Here is a 21,600-nt window from a genome sequence, read left to right as displayed (position 1 = left end):
GATGCACATCTGTATTCCCAGTCATGTGTAATGTATTCATTTCCTTATATAAACTGTAACCTAGTAAAATCTTTTAAATTGTTGCATTTATAGTTTTGTGCAGTATAAATGTAGGCCTAGGTACAAAGAAAAAGCAGATATTTATGCAAGTTCATTTTATTTGTTTCCTTGATGTATAAAGCACTTCAGAGTAAACATTTACACACAAGACCAAAACGCATTGGTATGGTAACTATGAAATATAATGCCGCTATCTGGAATGCAGAAATTGTTCAGGCTATATTTTTTGGTAATGTTGAATACAAAACAAAATAATAAGTGGAAACCTTAATGTGCAACAGAATATAGCGTCAAGACAAAAAAAAGGCACAACCAAGGAAACTGAACACTGTCAGTGAGCTCCCTCGGTTTCTTCCAGAGTAATAAGACAAACCTTTAGTCCAATACAAAAATGCCAGACAAGACACCCAGCTGCTCTCAGCTTACTAGCTACCAGAATTGAAAAAACAAGTTAAGTAAATACAGGTCATTACAAAGGTTTGACCTTATGTCTTCTGTCAAGAGATGCATGCATTTCAATAGGGCAGAGTTAAACATCTAAACCTCCACCATTTCAGTTTAACCAAGTTAAAGATGGCTAGCCACTGTGTAAGGGATGTTATGAATATGTATTGTAGTATAAACATCAAGCATAGTCGTAACAGAGTAAAAATACTCAGAAACACGTTCACTGGAAAAATACACTTATAACATACAGCATTCTGAAAGGTGAATGGAGTGTTGCATATTGAAAAGTAACATACCAAGTTATCCTCTAACAGGCCTAGTCTTCTTCAGAAACATTATGTTATGGGCTTACCTTAAATAAGATTGCACAATATTTTGTAGTAAACATACTGCTGTTCAAAACTAGGTTGAAATACCAACACGCAAAATTTTAGGGTCTCAAATGTCTGTTGGCAAACATTTTCTTCCACGTCTTTCTTCATTCCCGGGTGGCCCTTCATCAAGCAAATGGTTTGTGGGTAGTTTGCCGATGCCAAAGTGGCACAGCCAGTCGGTTAAGACCACTTCATCCCCCGGCCCATCAAGCATGCAAACACTGTCATTACCATCTTGGGCTTGACCTCCACCAGGTCATCTGGGAGAGCGTAGACACACGCCCCAATCTTCCTCGCCATGGAAACGGCATATCTAAGAGCGGAAATAGGTCGTTTCATTTAATATTGATCACCATTTGTTGAATATTCATACGTATGACTTCTGAATATATAAAGTGCCTTCAAAGTATTCATACACCTCAACTTACTCCACATTGTTGTGTTACAGCCTGAATTCAAAATGGAAAACAATTTACTCACCCATCTACACACAATACACCATAATGACAGTGAAAACATCTTCAGACATTTTTGAAAATGAAATATATAAGTATTCACACCCCTGAGTTAATACTTTGTGTATAAGCACCTTTGGCAGCGATTACAGCTGTGAGTCTCTGGGTAAAAGCCAATTTATTCTTGATCTGAAAATGTGGTCAGAGGCTTCCTATGGAGGGTGTGACGCAATTGCGGAGCCTGCGGAGACATGCAGAGGCCAAATTGAGCTCCGTACTGCATCGCCGTACGGCTCCCAAATTTTGTAACAATGCGGAGGGCTCCATATAGCTCTGTTTTGACATTATTGGTTGACAGTAGGTGGGGCGGGAGGTCCTGTACAGTGCATTCGGAAAGTATTCATGCCCCTTGACTTTTTCCACATTGTTACATTACAGCCTTTTTCTAAAATGGATTAATAATTGTTTTCCCCCACTCAATCTACACACAATACCCCATAATGACAAAGCGAAAACCGTTTATGTGAAGAAAAAAAAAGAAGAAATGTTTGTATTCTGACTCTTTGCTATGAGACTCGAAATTGAGCTCAGGTGCATCCTGTTTCCATTGATCATCCTTGAGATGTTTCTACAACTTGGAGTCCACCTGCGGTAAATTCAATTGATTGGACATGATTTGGAAAGGCACACACCTGTCTGTACAAGGTCCCACAGTTGACAGTGCATGTCAGAGCAAAAACCAAGCCATGAGGTTGAAGGAATTGTACGTAGAGCTCCGAGACAGGATTGTGTCGAGGCACAGATCTGGGGAAGGGTACCAAAACATTTCTGCAGCATTGAAGGTCCAAGAACACAGTGGCCTCCATTTTTAAATGGAAGAAGTTTGGACCCACCAAGGCTCTTCCTAGAGCTGGCCGCCTGGCCAAACTGAGCAATCAGGGCGGTGACAAGGCGCCAGATGGTCACTCCGACAGAGCTCCTCTGTGGAGCACCTTCCAGAAGGACAACCATCTCTGCAGCACTCCACCAATCAGGCCTTTATGGTAGAGTGGCCAGATGGAAGCCACTCTTCAGTGGGAGGCACATGACAGCCCGCTTGGAGTTTGCCAAAAGGCACCTAAAGGACTGACCATGAGAAACAAGATTCTCTGGTTTGATGAAACCAAGATTGAACTCTTTGGCCTGAATGCCAAGCGTTGCGTCTGGAGGAAACCTGGCACCATCCCTACGGTGAAACGTGGTGGCGGCATCATGCTGTGGGGATGTTTTTCAGCGGCAGGGACTGGGAGACTAGTCAGGATCGAGGGAAAGATGAACGTAGGAAAGTACAGAGAGATCCTTAATGAAACCCTACTCCAGAGCGCTCAGGACCTCAGACTGGGGCGAAGGTTCACCTTCCAACAGGACAACGACCCTAAGCACACAACCAAGAAGACACTGGAGTGGCTTCAGGACGAGTGGCCCAGCTAGAGCCCAGACTTGAACCCAATCGCACATCTCTGGAGAGACAAAAATAGCTCTGCAGCGACGCTCCCCATCCATCCTGACAGAGCTTGAGAGGATCTGCAGAGAAGAAATGGGAGAAACTCCCCAAATGCAGGTGTGCAAAGCTTGTAGCATCATACCCAAGAAGACTTGAGGCTATAATCGCAGCCAACGGTGCTTCAACAAAGTACTGAGTAAAGTGTCTGAATACTTATGTAAAATGTGATATTTCAGTTTATTTGTAATAAATTAGCAACACTCCTAAAAACCTGGGGTATTGTGGGTAGATTGAGGGGGGGAAACTATTTAATCCATTCTAGAATAAGGCTGTAATGTAACAAAATGTGGAAAAAGTCAAGGGGTCTGAACACTTTCCGAATGCACTGTATAAACTAACGCACTTCCTTGACAACAGCTCTGCTCAACAGCTCTGTGCTGCTCCGCGAAGCGCAAGTAGTATGAATGTCCTGACTTCTGCAGAGGCCATATCACCGTAAATGCTGCACGGCCAATGCTGCACAATCCAGGTGTGGAAAGCCTGCAACACTTGCCCATTCATATTATTTTTTTAAAAATTCTTCAAGCTGTCAAATTGGTTGTTGATCATTGCTAGACAACCAGTCAGGTTTTGCCACAGATTTTCAAGTAGATATAACTTAACTATCTCAGCCACTCTGGAACATTCACAGTCTTCTTGGGAAGCAACTCCAGTGTAGATTTGGCCTTGTGTTTTAGATTATTGTCCTGCTGAAAGGTGAAGTCATCTCTCAGTGTATGGTGGAAAGCAAACTGAACCAGGGTTTCCTCTAGGATTTTATCTGTGCTTAGCTCCATTCCGTTTATTTTTATCCTGAAAAACTCCCCAGTCCTTAACGATGACAAGTAGACCCATAACATAATGCAGCCACCACTATGCTTGAAAATATGGAGAGGGGTACTGAGTCAGTAATGTTGTATTTGCCCCAAACATAACGCTTTGGATTCAGGACAAAAAGTAAATTGCTTTGCCACATTTTTTGCAGTATTACTTTAGTGCCTTGTTGCTAACAGGACTCTGTTTTGAAATATTTTATTCTGTACAGGCTTCCTTTTCACTCTCAATTAGGTTAGTATTGTGGAGTAACTACAATGTTGATCCATCCTCAGTTCTCACATCACAGCCATTAAACTCTGTTTTGAAGTCACCATTGGCCTCTGGTGAAATCCCTGAGTGGTTTCCTTCCTCTCCTGCAACTGAGTTAGGAAGGATGCCTGTATCTTATTGACTGGGTGTATTGATACACCATCCAAAGTGTAATTAATAACTTCACCATGCTCAAAAGGGATATTCAATGTCTGCTTTTGTTATTTTTACCCATCTACCAATAGGTGCCCTTTGCAATGCATTGGAAAATCTCCCTGGTCTTTGGGTTGAATCTGTTTGAAATTCACAGCTCGACTGAGGGACCTTACAATTATCTGTATGTTTGGGATAAAAGAGATGAGGTAGTCATTCAAAAAATCATGTTAAGCACTATTATTGAACACAGTAAGTCCATGCAACTTATTATGTGACTTGTTAAGCACATTTTTACTCCTGAACGTATTTAGGCTTGCCATAACAAAGGGGTTGAATACTTATGGACTAAAGACGTTTCAGCTTTTCATGTTTAATTAGTTTGTAAAAGAAAAATTAAACATATTTTCACTTTGATATTATGGGGTATTGTGTGTAGCCCAGTGACAATCTCAATTTAATCCATTTCAAATTCAGGCTGTAACAACAAAATGTGGAGAAAGTCCAGGGGTGTGAATACTTTCTGAAGGCACTGTACTTCTCGCAACCCCCCATATTTCATGTTTTTAACAGGAAGTATAGCAAAAACCAAGAAGTAATTGAAGCTTGAATTAGTGTCTTACAGGTCACTAATCCATATCAAAGTTTGTCTGGACACGTTCATCAGTGGAAGTCTTACTTGGCATTATCCAGCTTGTCCTCAGCTGCCAGGCTGCCAGTCTTGACCAGGTCATAGCTGATGCTGCCAGGTTGGATGGCATCAATCAGGTCCACCACTGGTAAACTGGTGCTGATCTCCTTGTCCTGACAATCAAGGGGAGAAGACAGTGTCAAATACCTGCTTCACAAATCAGCTCAAGTAGTGTCAGAATTTGTGGTATGTCACAGATTAGGTCTGCTGATTGGATGCATTGACTGAATATCACTACAGAACATAGATGCATACTAAAACTTTCTATGTCAAATAACTACCATATTTTCTGCACTATAAGGCGCACCGGAGTATAAGCCGCAGCAGCTAAATTGAATGATGTGTACATATATAAGCCGCACTGGACTATAAGCCGCAGGTGTTTTAATGTTTAATTACCATATGTAAGGGTTCGTGCACAGAGGGGATTGTCGGGAAAGAGACAAACTGTCTCGCTCTCGTAATGTCTGTCTGTCTTGCTCTCGTTCTGTCTCTCGTTCTGTCTCTCGTACCACTCTCGGTTCCACTTTTGCGCGCTACCTGTCTCACTCTTTTCCGGCCTCCAGCTTTTCCTGCTGGAGCCCGCCGCTTAAAGGTGGGGGGCGCGGACCGGTCATAGAGCCCATAGAGTTAAAGTTGGTGGACTGTAACCTGTAAAATCCATAGATTTAGGAGGTCTTCTAGTGGCCGTTAGCTGTAAAAATCCATAGATTAGCCGCACCGTTATATAAGCCGCAGGGTCGAAAAATGGGAAAAAAGGCGCGGCTTATAGTCCGAAAATTACGGTAACAAAGCAATGCATTTATTAAAAATATAACCTAAATATATCAATAAAGCTTGACAAACCTTGAAGCTTGAGATCTTTGTTGTTTTCCCCGCTTCTGACAAGGTTGTATTGACCCATTTGACAATGATGTCATCATTAGCCATCTGTCCATCTCCCAAGTCCTCCAGTACATTCAGCGTATATCTAGGAGAGATGTCAAGCGTTAGCTAGAATATTGATCAGTTTCTGGGGCACTCAGCAGTGGTCAGCAGGCAATCACTGAAGGTCAGGCAAAAGTAAATGAAAAATAAAATCAACTTATTTATCAAGATCTGCTTAAGAACTAACATGAACAATATTCCAGTGCTGTTGCCTGAGGGCCAGGTTTACAAAACATTTTGCCCTATGCTGCCTTCTCTTATGACCCTGATTTACTGAGAAGCAGTAAAGGTATGTTACATATTGATCTAAGCATGTGCTAAGACTCACCTCCTCATGAGCTGCCACAGCAGAGCCAGCGTCAGGGTGGCGTTGCCATCGTTCAGGTCCTGCCCACCGATGCCAACCAGAGAGAACTTGGCCATCGTCTTCCCCAGATCCACTGCATAGTTGCAGTTCTCCAACTGAGAGAGCAGACAAAACACAGTAGGAATCAAGAGAAACATGACGTTAGTCTCTATCCAGAACTGGAATTTGAGCGGTGTGATTTTGCTCTATGAGCTTCTGAATAGTTGAAGACAGAAATAGTCAATTATGCAGTATGATCATCATTTTGCATTCTTTCAAAGTAAAAAATAAATGGAGGAAAATGGATTGAGAATATAGTCAACCTTTTTCATGTTTGTCCCAATCTTGGGATATGGTGGCTTGTTGACTTTGTTCGTCCAGTCGACGGGTACTTTTGTCTTTTCATAAAGCTGGAGGATGACCAAGGCGTCTGCTAGGTCTCTATAGAGTAAAGATATTAGTTATATAGGTTACTCCTTGATAATAAATAAAGAAACCTGACCCTGTGTATGAATACCACTGGTAGGGAGCATGTTATCAGCAGTATGTCATTGGCATGTTAATTTTCCATGCAAGTCATTAGTTGCATTTGGTACATACCCATACAGATGATTGACATGTGGGTTCACACCCAGGGAATTCATCCAGTTCCTGAATGTTCTCTCTTCTCGTGTCTCACCTAAATAGAAAAGAGAGATGTGGGGTGATTTTAGGGTCTCGGGGAATACAATGTACACTGGACAGAATCCACACAGCAACCTCATGACCAACAGACTAGCTCAGCACCCACCTTCCAGCAGCCCCCAGTCGATTCCCTCTCCCTCAGGCTTGGTGAGAGACGGGTACTTGTTGAAGACATTGGCCACAAAGGCCAGGTTGAGTTTGGGGTTGCCAGAGACTACGTCGGTTGGGGTGACAAACTGACGACAGTCCAGCCTGTCAGCCTGCTGAAGCATGTTCTCTGCCCTCTTCAGGTCATCCATCTCCTACAGGACATAGACACCACAGGTTCATGCTAAGGACACATTTCATGTAGCCCTCAATTTTCTTAGCCATGTTAAATCAATGGTCTCAGGTTATCTGTGTATGGAATTTGTATATTCTCCGTAAAGGTGCTTACACTGAAGCCTGCCATGCTGATGTCTGTGTGTGGCTGGTCTTCCTCTGTGTATTTGGGGGCGATTTGGTTGAGGAGGTGGAAATAGGCTCTGGAGTCCTGAAACAGAGAGACCGACATCTTGTTTGAATCTTAGCATTGGAAACAAGCACACTGGGATACAAGGTTGTGCAGGCCACATGGGAACACAAGACACAATGGACAGGTATGCAATGACCATGACAGAAAATTAAAATATTAATACAGTACAATGACCTTGACACATGTATGAAGCTATTGTCAATTCCTATACAGTAAGGAAGTTGATCTATGAAGTACCTTTACAGGTTGAAAAGTCTGTCCGATAAAGAAAAGATAGTCAGAAATATAAAGCACAGGCATGAAAAACACTTTCCAGCAAAGAATTGTACGCTTTGAAAGAATAGAAGGTTAAGAGTCCAGATTTGGATAAAGCCTTGTTTGAGTCTTAATCATTTTATTTAGCTATTGTTCCACTACTTCTTTGTGAGGACAACAGAATAGTATTACACTTTATTAACCATATAGAAACAGTAAACAAACCATAGACAGTGCCTTCAGAAAGTATTCACACCCCTTGACTTTATCCACATTTTGTTGCATTACAGCGTTAATTTAAAGTGATTAAATTGAGATTTGTCGTCACTGGCAATACCCCATACTGTCAAAGTGGAATTATGTTTGACATTTTCACAAATTAATTAAAAATGAAAAGCTGAAATGTCTTGATTCAATAACTATTCAACCCCTTTGTTATGGCAAGCCTAAATAAGTTCAGGAGTAAAAATGTGCTTAACAAGTCACATAATAAGTTGCATGGACTCACTTTGTTTAACATGGTTTTGAATGACTACCTCATCTCTGTACCCCACACATACAGATAATTGTAAGGGCCCTCAGTCGAGCAGTGAATTTCAAACTGATTCAACCACAAAGATTTTCCAATACCTCACAAAGGACACCTATTGGTAGATGGCTAAAAATAGAAAAGAAGACATTGAAATCCCCTTGAGCATGGTCAAGTTATTACACAGGCGTCCTTCCTAACTCGGTTGTCAGAGAGGAAGGAAACCGCTCAGAGATTTCACCATGGGCCAGTTACAGAGTTTAATGGCTGTGATAAGAGAAAACTGAGGATGGATCAACATTGTAGTTACTCCACAATACTAACCTAATTGACAGAGTGAAAAGGAAACCTGTACAGAATAAAAATATTCCAAAACATGCATCCTGTTTGCAACAACGCACTAAAGTAATACTGCAAAAAATGTGACAAAGCAATTCCCTTTTTGTCCCGAATACAAAGTGTTTTGTATGGGGCAAATCCAAGACAACACATTACTGAGTACCACTCTCCATAATTTTCAAACACCTGGTAGTCTGCATTCCAGACACTGGGAGATGAATTCACCTTTCAGCAGGACACTAGCCTAACAGTTTTGACTAATCTGCTTGAAAATCTTTTGCAAGACCTGTAAATGGTTGTCTTGCAATGATCAACAACCAATTTGACAGAGCTTGAAGAATTTGCACAATCCAGGTGTGTAAAGCTGAGAGACTTTCCCATAATGACTCACAGCTGTAATAGCTGCCAAAGGTGATTTTAACAAGTATTCAACCACCTGAGTCAATACATATCTAAATCAAGATAGTGTTATATTTTTCCTTTTTTCAAAAGGTTAGAATTTTTCTTCCACATTGACAGAAGTGTAGATCACTAACAAAATTACAATTAAAAAAATAATTTCGGTTTTAATTTCACTTTGTAACAAAATGTGGAAAAAGTAAAGGGGTGTGAATACTTTGAAGGCACTGTACATATCCATACCTTGATGTCCGAGCTGAAGTTATTGATTTTCTCCCAGCCAGCGTTCTCCAGGTGGAAGTTAGCCCAGCGCAGCAGCAGCTCCTCTGGAGACAACTTCATCAAGTCCTCCAGGGTCTCTCCATCCCTCAGCAAAGCAGCCAGGGCTGAGGAGACGGGGTCACAGGACATACGGTCAGCTACTCACCGCAACACTCACGGACCAGAGAGGTCTTTAGCCAGGAAAAGCCACTCCAACACTGAGGACAGACTAGCTCGACGTCACAATGTTGTGACAAAAAGGAAAGACACCTTTGCGCCTTGTAATGGGTAAATGTACCGTGATGAGGAATAACACGTGGAAATTCTCACAGGGACACTCAAAGTCAATCTTAAATGAATCATTGTTTATTGTCAGCGCACTGGAGAGGTTCCAACAAACTTAATGCACCATAGTGAATGTCTGTCAGGAGCTCTAACGGGGCAGTCCCTTTAGTTCCCTTATATACTCACAAGTTATATTTGCATGATTTAGCTTATTCATCATTCATAATTAATATTTGCTTCATTCATGTGACGACCAATACTGGGTCATGCATGTGACCGACCAATACCTCACAAGGCTTCTTCTCTCTAAGCTGAGACCATGAAACTGAGATATCCGTTTCTCTAAACAAGGTTCTGGGCATACTGCCAAATTACAGATACTGATAGTGAGAATTCGTTCCGTCACTTGCATGAACACAGAAATTGGTTTATAGAAAAGCACAAACATAGAAGTTGGTAAATAGAAAAGCAAACAAAAATATCCATCATAACATGATGAATACCAGGTTCATGAGTCACCAAGACCATGATTGTGCTGTGAAAGTCCCTCACCTTCATTCCTGCTGAGCTCGATGTCAGCGAAAAGGCCGATCTTGATGATCTGCCACAGCAGGCCCAGCACCAGGTGGGGCTTCCCCTCCCTAAGGTCCAGAGCCCCGATGTTCACCACGTGGCAGCCAATGGCAGAGGCAGAGTTCAGAGCCAGGTTCAGATTCTCCTGTAGGACGAACAGAAACTGTTTTGAAGTCCGTGCAGGAAAGAGAAAAACAGGGCCTCCCATATTATGTACATAAACAGAGATGACAAATTATATCTACACAATAGCTTCCTTCCTCAAAACAGCATGGGGTGGAATGGCTAAATCTAACAATCACTCAAGTCAACTACAGTATATGACCAGTTTGGTTGAGTTTGTAAGGACCTGTATTGTGAACGGTGTCAGCTTAGTCTTGTTTATGGTCCTCTCGTCAATCGTGTCTGGCACCGACAGGTTGATCATTTTACTACATGGAGCACATAAAAACAAACAGCTGGTTTATGAGGGGTCCTAATGTTGGAAGACACAGGTATGCCCCATTTCAAACCAACACGTGTAAGGAAAAATAGCTGTGTTAGGGTCTGTAAGGCTTGAAGGGCCTAATTATGTAGAACACAATTATATAAATCTATGGTCTCACCAGAGAACGATGCCGTCGCCCAGGGCCTTGAAGAGGGAGTCTGAGTTGGGGTCCATGGGCAGGGCGTGCTTGCAGTCAGGGTCATTCTCCAGCGCTGTGTTGATCCAGTTGACAAACGCGTACCGCTCCTCCTCTGCATAGGGCAGCACAGGGAAAGACTCAGCCAACAACCAGCACCACGTCATACCAGTGGCGGTCAGTGCAGTTTAAGATGAAGGAGGACGATAAAACATTTTATGAGCATGGCCTTATTTCAGCATATTGGATGACTGTCATTCATATTCCATTCACCCAGCTCCAGGTAACGTCGATAGATTTAGGCTACTACATGACACTCAAATTTCCCTACACCCATCATGAGGTTGCTACAACCTAGCCTATGAATGAAAGTTTACAATGTAGGTGAAGAAGTTGAGAATCTTTAGTAATCAGGGTGACAGCCTCTGTAGCTCAGCTGGTAGAGCATGGCGCTTGTAACGCCAAGGTAGTGGGTTCGATCCCCGGGACCACCCGTACACAAAAAAAAATGTATGCACGCATGACTGCAAGTCGCTTTGGATAAAAGCGTCTGCTATATGGCATATTATTATTATTATTATTAAACACCGCCTTGCACACGCTTGCCTGCATCTAGCTGATCTAGGGCGTAATCATTAGTACAAGTTGCAAACAAGAGTTTCTATTGGACAAATTCAGTTATGTTTATCCCCGTTCCGTTTAAGAAACGTGTTTCAACAGAATCTGCGGAATGAATACACCCCTGATCACACAAACACAGTTCACTTTCATAGCAGCCACATACAAACAGCATGATCACTTTGCCTGTTGTAATTCCTTCTCGCAGCAACACGCTCCTCCTCTCACCTTTTCCCTTCGCTTGTGGACTTCAGTGCACAACACCTCAGCTGTCTGACCAGGCGAAAAAAGCCTTTCCAAGCCAAACCTTCATATCATAACCACTAGACACAGCCTACATAGTTGTTACCATATTATATAACGTCATAGTCAACATTGCTAATAGAACTAACACATTCATAAACCCAATACAATCATGCAGTACAGTCAGCAAGCACTTTAGCAGTTACCGTGTAGCTCAGTTGGTAGAGCATGGCGCTTGCAATGCCAGGGTTGTGGGTTCGATTCCCACGGGGGACCAGTACGAAAAAAAAAGTATGCACTTACTAAGTCGCTCTGGATAAGAGCGTCTGCTAAATTACTATAATATAATGTACACCGGCAGGCCCCAGTGGCAATAAATTAATAAAACCAAATGCTTACCTTGACTTGGAAAAGTTCCAGTGTTGGATAGCCATAGCCAGCTAGCTAACATAGCAGCCCCCTCAGGTGTTTGAGTAGGTTAAATTAGCTAGCTAAATCTCTCGCTCTCCCACTCACTCATTTTTCAAGAAAATTATTGTTCAAAACTGTTCAATTATTGTCTGAGACAACTACTCACCACATTCTATGCACTGCTAGCCATCTGTAGCTTATGCTTTCAGTACTAGATTAATTATCTGATCCTTTGATGGATGGTCAAAATGTCAGTTCATGCTGCAAGAGCTCTGATAGGTTGGAGGACGTCCTCCTGAATAATTACTGTGTAAGTCTATGGAAGGGGGTGAAAACCAAGAGCCTCCTAGGTTTTGTATTGAAGTCAATGTACCCAGAGGACAGAAACTAGCTGTCCTACAACTACACCGTGGTGCTACACTACAGAGTGCTGTTGAGGCTACTGTAGACCTTCATTGGAAAACAGTGTGTTTTAATCAATTATTTGGTGGTGTATATTTAGTATAGTTTTATCTAAAAATTGTCGCTTTTTTAAATGTTTCACTTTATGAAATTCACCGATGGTCCTCCCCTTCCTCCTCTGAGGAGCAGCCACTGCTTCATACACATGGTTTCTCACTACACAGGAATAATATTTTCTATGACATCCCGGAAACCCAGTTATTGTTTTCGATTGACTAATCAATCCACTATGAGATTAGAGATAGACGGGGTATCTACCTAAATTAATGAGTAAGATTCCCCTAGATTAAATCAAAGAGCCTACGTATACACAGTACAACATACTGTAATGTAATGACATTAGTAGAAGTGGTAGGAGATGCAGTGAGCAGCTCACCAGAGAAGGAGTGTTGTGTTCCCTCGCTGGACTGCGTAGATGTCCCCCCTATGGCCAGGATTCCCTCCTTCCTGTTAATGGCCTTCCGAAAGCTTTTGGCAATGTCACTGCTCTTCAAGTCCTGGAAGATCTGCCGTAGAGGGCGAAGTGCATTTAAGCTCCCACAAGTCATGACTTACCTCTTCAAGATCCTAATACATTTATGCTTACGTTAGGCTCAGTCAATATAAATTAGCATTATCTGTGTAAAAAGGAATTGTGTCGTCATCTCCAGAGTCAGTTGCACGAGTCAAAACAGAAAGTCTGTTAGCTGCCATTCTATTCAGTAAGGTTCTCACTGGGGACAGGCCATATGGTAACAAAAACACCAGTGTTTACCAGAAAGCTAAGTGCCTCTGTACCAAACATTTGATCCTCCTTTGTAAGAAGTCAACATATTATGAGATAATGTATGCTGAATGGCCAGAGGAAATGTTTTGTGCAATAAGGATATGGGGGGGTGTATGTTGGGTTAGAAAGACATTTGTCAATGGCCTATAATCCATACAGGAGCCAAAGTTTGAGTCAAGTAAATCAAGGTTTTTGTATTCACAGGCCCTAACGTGTATAATCTCTGACCTGACACCTGCTGATCTCAGTAGTCTGAGTGGTCACCAGCTACTCAGTCTGGTATTGAGTGACATGTTAAAAGTATGCCACAACAGCACAAACATAGGATCATGTGGTGTTAGCTAGCTTACATTGCTCATGCACTGTAGATAAGCAAAGCCCATGGTAACCACAATAGAATGCATTTCCCTTCATAAATAAGGCATTTGTGATTTCATTTGCTTTCAATGAATGGATATCGTTCATGTTAATCTCAACATTAAAAAAATAATGTAATCCATTATAGCAACAAAAAAAATATCACAACCCCCTTTCTGACATAACACCACAACTGTGGCTAGGCTAACCCATACAAAAGAGGCTGAATATTCGGGATATAAAAATTATGCCCCCCCAAAAAAAAATTATAATAATTGAGCTATGAGAAATGGCCTTAAATAGATTGAATTAGTTTTTTTTCCTTCTGGGATGCCAGATGTCACATCATTACTCAAAATGGAGACTAGCACTAAATTACGGTCCTCTCATCACGGGTAAAACAAGATACGGGAACACCACTATTCTGACCTAATTTGTGTGTACCCGCCACACACATTTTACTATACTTGTGAGTACCAGAAGTACTCAACTAAAATTGAGGACATTTTGCTAGTCCTCACTTAAGACCATTTTAGGCTTAGGAATTAGGGTTAAAAATAGGGTTAGGGGTTAAGAGAGAAATAAGACTGCTAAATAGCTAACAAACTGGCTACATGGACTATCTGAAATTCATGTGAAAAATAAAATAGAATGGTCAATGCAAAGGGAATTAAACCTCACTTGATTTTACAAAGGAGACAAAAGATGGTTCCCTTAATCAGAGGGATAGGTAGCCCTCCCAACAAGAAGTCCCTGACCAACTGGAACAAACGCGCCAAACTTGACCTGCTGACACCAACTCTGACAAAGGCTGGTTATGGCACACATCAACACAAATCACCCCAGACCCAGTCCACTTTGCATTCCACCCCAACAGAACCATAGACAATGCAATCTCAAGTGCACGCCACACTGCCCTCACTCACCTAGATAAGAGGAATACCCATGTGAGAACGCTGTTCATTGACTACAGATCAGTCCCCTCCAAGCTCATCACCAAGCTTGGGACTGAACACCTCCCTCTGCAACTGAATCCTGGATTTCCTGACGGGCCGACCCCAGGTGGTGAGGGTAGGCAACATCACCACCACAACCCTCAACACAGGGGCCCCACAGGGGTGTGCCTAGTCCCCTCCTGTTCTCCCAGTACTGGCCACACACCAAGTTTGCTGACGACACAACGGTGGTAGGTCTGATCACCGGCGACGATGAGAGCCTACAGGGAGGAGGTCAGTGACAACCTCTCCCTCAACGTCAGTAAGACTGAGGAGCTGATGGTGGACTACAGGAAAGAGGGGGGTGGCGAGCACGCCCCGATCCACATACGGGGCTGCAGTGGAGCGGGTCGAGAGCTTCAAGTTGCTCAGTGTCCAAATCACTAAGGACTTAAAATGGTCCACACGCACGCATGCAAATAGACGTGATGATGGTGCCTCTTCCTCAGGAGGCTGAAAAGGTTTGGCATGGGCCCTCAAATCCTCAAAAAGTTGTACAGCTGCACCATTGAGAGCATCTTGACTGACTGCATCACTGCTTGGTATGGCAACTGTACCGCCCTCGATCGCGTGGCGCTACAAAGCGTGGTGCGGACAGCACATCACTGGGCCGAGCTCCCTGCCATCCAGTACCTCTATATCAGGCGGTGTGAAAGGAAGGCCTGGACAATTTAAGTCTCCAGCCACAGACTGTTCTCTCCGCTTCCGCACAGCAAACGGTCCCGGAGTATCAAATCTGACACCAACAGGCTCCTGAACGGCTTCTACCCCCAAGCCATTAGACTACTAAATAGCTAACAAAAATGGCTACATGGACTATCTGCATTGAGCATTCTATTTTAGCAGTCTATACACACACTCTACACCAGGGCTCTTCAAATATGTTCCTGGAGAGCCCTACTCTACACAAGGGGTGTCAAACTCATTCCATGGAGGGCCTAGTGTCTGTGGGTTTTTCCCCTTTCAATTAAGACAGACAACCAGGTGAGAGGAGTTCTTTACTAATTAGTGACTTTAAATTCATCAATGAAGTACAAGGGAGGAGCAAAAACCTTCAGACACTCAGCCCTCCGTGGAACTGCTACTCTGTTTAGCATACATCCTGATGCCTAGTCAAATTACCCCCCCCCCCCAAATATGGTATTTGTATCGACCCTGTATATAGCTTACTTACTCGTGTTCTTCTCATTTCTATTTCTCATGCGTTCTACCTGACTAGTCTTAAGGTATTTTTTTTTTTTATAGTACCGCTGATATCGATTACTGCGAAAGTCTCCTCTCGACGACCCCCCCCCCCAACTCACTGACACAAACTCGTCAAAGCTGATCTTGTTGTCCTTGTTGCGATCCAGCTTCTGGATGATCTCCCTGACTTTGTAGCCAGGCAGGGGAAGGTTTGCCTCCTTGAACAGATCATGGAGCTCGTAGTCACAGATGGAGCCATTGCCATCGAGGTCTACAAAATGCAGACAGGAGTTTAACCATATCATGAAAAAAAGTTTCAGCTAACACTTTTTGTTTCTACAAACCCTGGGCTGGTTCCCAAACAATACAAATGAAGAGCTAACATCAATCACTAAAAAGTCAGGGACTGTACAATGTAGCAGCTGTAGACTAGGTGTGTAATGTAACATGTATTATGAAAACATTTCATAATGAAAATACTAATGCAGAAAATAAATCAACTAAAATCACAGTTGTCGTCTACTCACCAACTTTGCCAAACGCCTCTCTCAGTTCCTCCAGCTCGTCTTTGGAGCTAATCTTTCCTGCCATCTTGATAAAAATGACCCGAGGTGGTCCCTGTACAGACAAACAGGGAACACTGTTTGTCAAAGAGGTTGGTACATTAGAGCGAGACAGGGAACAGAAGTCCTGAACAGGTCAAGTCATGAGGCAGAAGGTGGCAGTAAGCGTGTAGGCCCCACCCAGACTTCTGTGCGCTTTGTCACCTGGGTCCGCATAGCAAATGGCCCAAGACGATACTCAAGGACCAGTCAGCCCTTCCCCAGTTAAGAGGGCAAAATGCCTCACTCTTACAGTATCCATCAGACTGAATATTGAAATGTGTGTTAGAGTAATGCTATTGCATCCATGTTTGGCATCCACCTGCAACTTGTCCTCTGAGGAGAACTGATGCCATCTATATGGATGTATAATATCTGTGGTAAAGTGTCTCTAAAATACTGTATGCAAGAGGTTGTCCTTAGGAACCTATCCCTTTCATACAGACCAAAATGCCACTAATTTACAATGCCTGCTTCATGTTACCTGCTTTTTTTATATCTGAAAGGAGTGGGGGGAGGATGGTATATTAAGTCCCACCTAAAGACCTAGTCATGATTCCTACATTGTCACAGTCCCCGTAACCAAAATACAGGTATTGGGTCTGTGTGAATGGTTCTCAGCTTTGGGTCAAATTCTGCCTTAAAACAATACAAAAAGGCCCTCTAGTGACCAGACCACCCACTACTGCCAAACCAGCTGAACGAGTTCGACAGTCACTTTGAATCATGAAGGGCCCTCCACCATTAAGAGTCTCCTCAGCCATTTTGCCCCCCAGCTGAAAACACAGAGCCATACTAGGTAATAGTTTTTTCCCCCCACAAAGAAGCAATTTCCTACATGAGTCATGTAGGGGCATTTCCCCACTAATCAAGTGATAACACAGAATCATGGCTCTCTCCGGATATACAGTGTACAAAACATTAAAACACTTTCCTAATATTGAGTTGCACCCCCTTTTGCCCTCAAAACAGCCTCAATTCATCAGGGCATGGACTCCACAAGGTGTCGAAAGCGTTCCACAGGAATGATTCCAATGCTTCCCACAGTTGTCAAATTGGCTTGTAGTGTCTCCTCCGAATAGCTGGTTCAATCTCATCCCATAGACGCTCAATTGGCTTGAAATCTGGTGACTGGGCAGGCCACTGCAGTAAGCTGAATTCACTCATGTTTGTGGAACCATTCCTTGATAATCCTAGCCTTGTGACATCCTGCTGAAAATAAATAAATTTGCAGATGGATACACAGCTGCCAAGGGATGCACCTGATTGGCAATGATGTTCAGATATCCTGTGGCATTCAAACATTGCTCCACGTCTATCAAAGGGGCCCAATGTGTGGCAGGAAAACACTCCCCACACCGTCACCAGCCAGCAATGTTGATGGATGCATGTACTCGTGGTTCTCCATACCCTAGTCTTCCCATCAGCGTGATACAGTAGGAACAGGGATTCATCAGATTACGCAATGTTTTTCCAATTCTCCAGTGTTTTTGTTCATTAGCCCACTGCAACCGCAGTTTGTTTTATGCTGAAAGTAGTAACTAAGGTCATCGGCTGGCATACCCCATTCGTGTCAAGGTACAACGAGTTGTACATTCTTTTAGGAGTCTTTGGGCATAGCCAAAGACTGTAGCCAGTCTGTTGCTCTGCACAATTCGTGTCAGCCTTTGTCCCCTTTCATCAATGACCCAATTTCACCCACTGACCTGCATGTCCTTTGGGTGGTGGACCATTCTTGATACATACAGGAAACTGTTGAGCGTGAAAAACCCAGCAGCACTGCAGTTCTTGACACTCAAACCTGAGCGCCTGGCACCTACTACCATGGTGCGATTGTGGTAACGTACAGAAACTCAAGTCCTTTTGTTCTCCCGAACTGGGATACCTCACTATCAAATGGCGACCAAGATAATTTGTTTGTTAGTCACTGCCATGTAGATTCCCCCCAAGCAGACGCCGCAACGGCTCTCAAGGAACTACACTGGACTGTGTGCAAACTGGAAACCACATATCCGGAGACCGGATTTATTGTAGCTGGGGACTTTGAGCAAGGTAATCTGAGGAAAACGTTGCAGAAATTCGACCAACATCTCCTGTGCTACACGCGGCGAGAACATGCTTGACCATTGTTACTCTCCCTTCTGGGACAACTACAAGTAGTTATGAAGAAAAAAAAAATCTATAATAATAATAATGAAGACATTTCGATGCAGTTACATATTGGGATATTTTTTGACAATATATCGTTTGACAATATCACAATATTATGTTTACACTAGTTGGCTGTACCTACACCAAAACGGCAGTATTTTTCCCCCTTCATAGCTTGCTCTCCGGTGTTTTTAAATTAGGGAGGCAGTTTGTTTTCAGCATTTTTATTTCCATGAAAAACCTAAACTTGTTTTCTCATGGCTCACTTGTCCCTAAGCAGCAGACATATGGTGAGCAATTTTTGAAACATTGAATCGTAATACATATAAAAATCGGCACCAAAAGTGCCTTCAGAAAGTATTGAAAGCAGTTGAGTTCTTGCACATTGTGTGTTAGGGGCCGAATTTGACACACAGGGGAATTATGTTTTTCGACATTTTACAAATTAATTTTTCAAAATGAAACGCTGAAATGTCTCAAGTCAATAAGTATTCAACCTCTTTGTTATGGCAAGCCTAAATAAGTTCAGGAGTAAACATTTGCTTAACAAATCACATAATAAGTTGCATGGACTCACTGTGTGCGCAATAGTGTTTAACATGATTTTGAATGACTCCCTCATCTCTGTACTTCACACATACAGGTAATTGTAAGGTCCCTTAAACGAGCAGTGAATTTCAAACAGATTTAACCACAAGGACCAGGAAGGTTTTCAATGCCTCGCAAAGGCCACCCATTGGTAGACGGGGTTAAAAAATTAAAAATAAGACATTGAGTATCCCATTGAGCATAGTGAAGTTACACTGGATGGTGTATCAATACTACAAAGATACAGGAATCCTTCCTAACTCAGTTGCTGGAGAGGAAGAAAACCGCTCAGGGATTTCACCATGAAGCCAATGTTGACAAAAACGGTTAAAGTTTAACGGCTGTGATAGGAGAAAACTGAGGATGCCGCAACATTGTAGTTACTCCACAATACTAACCTAATTGACAGAGTGAAAAGAAGGAGGCCTGTACAGAATAAAAATACTCCAAAACATGCATCCAGTTTGCAACAAGGCACTAAAGTAATACTGCAAAAACTGTGGCAAAGCAGTTAACTTTTTGTCCTGAATACAAAGGGATATGTTTGGGGCAAATCCAAGCCAATACATTACTGAGTACCACTCTCCATATTTTCAAGCATAGTGGTGGCTGCATCATGTTATGGGTATGCTTGTCATCATTAAGGACTGGGGAGTTTTTCAAGGATAAAAAAAAGGAACAGAATGGAGCCAAGCACAGGCAAAATCCTAGAGGACAACCTGGGTCAGTCTGCTTTCCACCAGACACTGGGAGATGAATTCACCTTTCAGCAGCACAATAACCTAACACAAAGCCAAATCTACACTGGAGTTGCTTACCAAGAAGACAGTGAATGTTCCAGAGTGGCAGAGTTAAAGTTTTGACATAAATCTATGGCAAGACGTGAAAATTGTTTTCTAGCAATGATCAACAACCAATTTGACAGAGCTTGAAGAAGTTAAAATAATAAAAATAAATAAGAATGTTGCACAATCCAGGTGTGGAAAGCACAGAGACTTATCCAGAAAGACTCACAGCTGTAATCTCTGCCAAAGGTGCATCAACAAAGTATTGACTCAGGGGTGTGAATATTTATGTAAATGGACTCTGTATTTAAGACATTTGCGAATATTTCTAAAAATGATTTTGCACTTTGTCATTATGGGGTATTGCGTGTAGATGGGTGAGAAAACAAATCGAATTAATCAATTTTGAATTCAGGCTGTAACAACAAAATGTGGAATTGGTTGAGGGGTATGAATACTTTCTGATGGCACTAAGTATTGTGATATCGTATCGAGGTCCCTGGCAATTCCCAGCCCTAGCTACAAGGTCCTCCCCCACCCTCCCTTTGGCAAATCAGATCACACCTCCATCCTGCTCCTCCCCGCCTATAGGCAGAAACTTAAAAAATTGGAAGCACCCGTGGTAAGGACTGTTCAACTTCGGTCTGACCAATCGGAATCTATGCTCCAAGACCGTTTTGATCACGCGGACTGGGAAATGTTCCGGTCGCCTCTGGGAATAGTATCGAAACAGGGATTCATCAGACTAGGCAATGTTTTTCCAATTCTCCAGTGTTTTTGTTCATTAGCCCACTGCAAAATACTAGCCTAATTGGCAGAATGAAAAGGAAGCCTGTACAGAATAAAAATATTCCAGAACATGCATCCGGTTTGCAACAAGGCACTAACTGTAGGCTACTAACAGCAACTGTATAGTCTCGCTCACTATGCACCCTGTCCCTCTGGCCAGGGTAAACGAAGCGGTAATGATGTGTATTTATAGCGCATTCGTTTGTGAGAAAATGTGAATGGAATCAAATTTGGTTTATAGTCAAACTCGGGCTGACTAGGCTACCTAGACTTAAATCCAAATGTATTACCTGGAATTAATTAAACAGATGAGTTAATGTTTTAGTAGGCCCAGTTTCATAGAGCAGGACTACACAATGTAAACCTGCATATAGGAAGCTCAGTCCTGTGAGTTTGATTGTCCAATCATGTTTCTTTCTCTTTGTATAGGAAACCACCCTAGTCCTTTCAAAGATGATTAATATTAACAAGTACGAGGTTGCTGCAATCGGACAGGGTTTTCATCCCCCAAGGCCAGAAGTTTCTAAAACCATGTGACCTGATTAGAAAGACTCTGGTCCCATCATAGCCCATATCAAAACCTTTTACAACAGATGAATCACGTCATACCGTATAAGGTCCAGAGTTTTACCTGGTTAGGTTAGCAGATCGGCAAAAACTACAGGCCCCTAAAAATTTTTTTTTTTTTTACACCACACCACTCTGGGTGGTGCCACCTCTGAAAATCTGTTTAATTTGGTTTTTGTATTCAGTTAGCACAGGATGTATTAAATTCATATGGTCTTATTTTAGAAACGATGTTCTCTACCCTGACACAGGTTAACAATGTCTGACGGAATTACCAAGTTTTCGCCCGAGTGTTTCAAAATCACAATATGGCCCCAAATTCTTTTTTGCAATATATTTGTCACCCATGCAAAACGGTTTGGTGGAGGAGGAATAATGGTCTGGGGCTGTTTTTCATGGTTCGGGCTAGGCCCCTCAGTTCCAGTGAAGTGAAATCTTAACGCTACAGCATACAATGACATTCTAGACGATTCTGTGCTTCCAACTTTGTGGTAACAGTTTGGGTAAGGCACTCTGTTTCAGCATGACAATGCCCCTGTGCACAAAGCATGGTCCATA

The 21,600-nt window shown here is 42.5% G+C and overlaps 1 protein-coding gene across 1 annotated transcript in view; it reads right to left on the bottom strand.

Moving 5' to 3' along the window:
• Window positions 1–140: 140 nt before the first annotated feature.
• Window positions 141–21,600, bottom strand: part of LOC121573704 (plastin-3) — a 31,893-nt gene continuing 10,433 nt past the window's right edge. The window contains exons 2-16 of the mRNA XM_041885878.2: window positions 16,088–16,178; window positions 15,680–15,831; window positions 12,634–12,763; window positions 10,506–10,638; window positions 10,250–10,331; window positions 9,880–10,045; window positions 9,025–9,167; window positions 7,182–7,277; window positions 6,852–7,047; window positions 6,662–6,740; window positions 6,385–6,502; window positions 6,044–6,177; window positions 5,635–5,758; window positions 4,777–4,901; window positions 141–1,194 (exon numbers count right to left, since the gene is read on the bottom strand). Coding sequence (XP_041741812.1) covers window positions 1,062–1,194; window positions 4,777–4,901; window positions 5,635–5,758; window positions 6,044–6,177; window positions 6,385–6,502; window positions 6,662–6,740; window positions 6,852–7,047; window positions 7,182–7,277; window positions 9,025–9,167; window positions 9,880–10,045; window positions 10,250–10,331; window positions 10,506–10,638; window positions 12,634–12,763; window positions 15,680–15,831; window positions 16,088–16,151 — 1,875 coding nt within the window. The 5' untranslated portion in view covers window positions 16,152–16,178 and the 3' untranslated portion in view covers window positions 141–1,061. The remainder of the gene's footprint in view (window positions 1,195–4,776; window positions 4,902–5,634; window positions 5,759–6,043; window positions 6,178–6,384; window positions 6,503–6,661; window positions 6,741–6,851; window positions 7,048–7,181; window positions 7,278–9,024; window positions 9,168–9,879; window positions 10,046–10,249; window positions 10,332–10,505; window positions 10,639–12,633; window positions 12,764–15,679; window positions 15,832–16,087; window positions 16,179–21,600) is intronic.

The sequence above is a fragment of the Coregonus clupeaformis genome, chromosome 9 (assembly GCF_020615455.1).
Source record: "Coregonus clupeaformis isolate EN_2021a chromosome 9, ASM2061545v1, whole genome shotgun sequence".
NCBI lineage: Eukaryota > Metazoa > Chordata > Actinopteri > Salmoniformes > Salmonidae > Coregonus > Coregonus clupeaformis.
The sequence above is the reverse complement of the archived record's forward strand: the minus strand, read 5'-3'. Positions and strand labels throughout refer to the sequence as shown.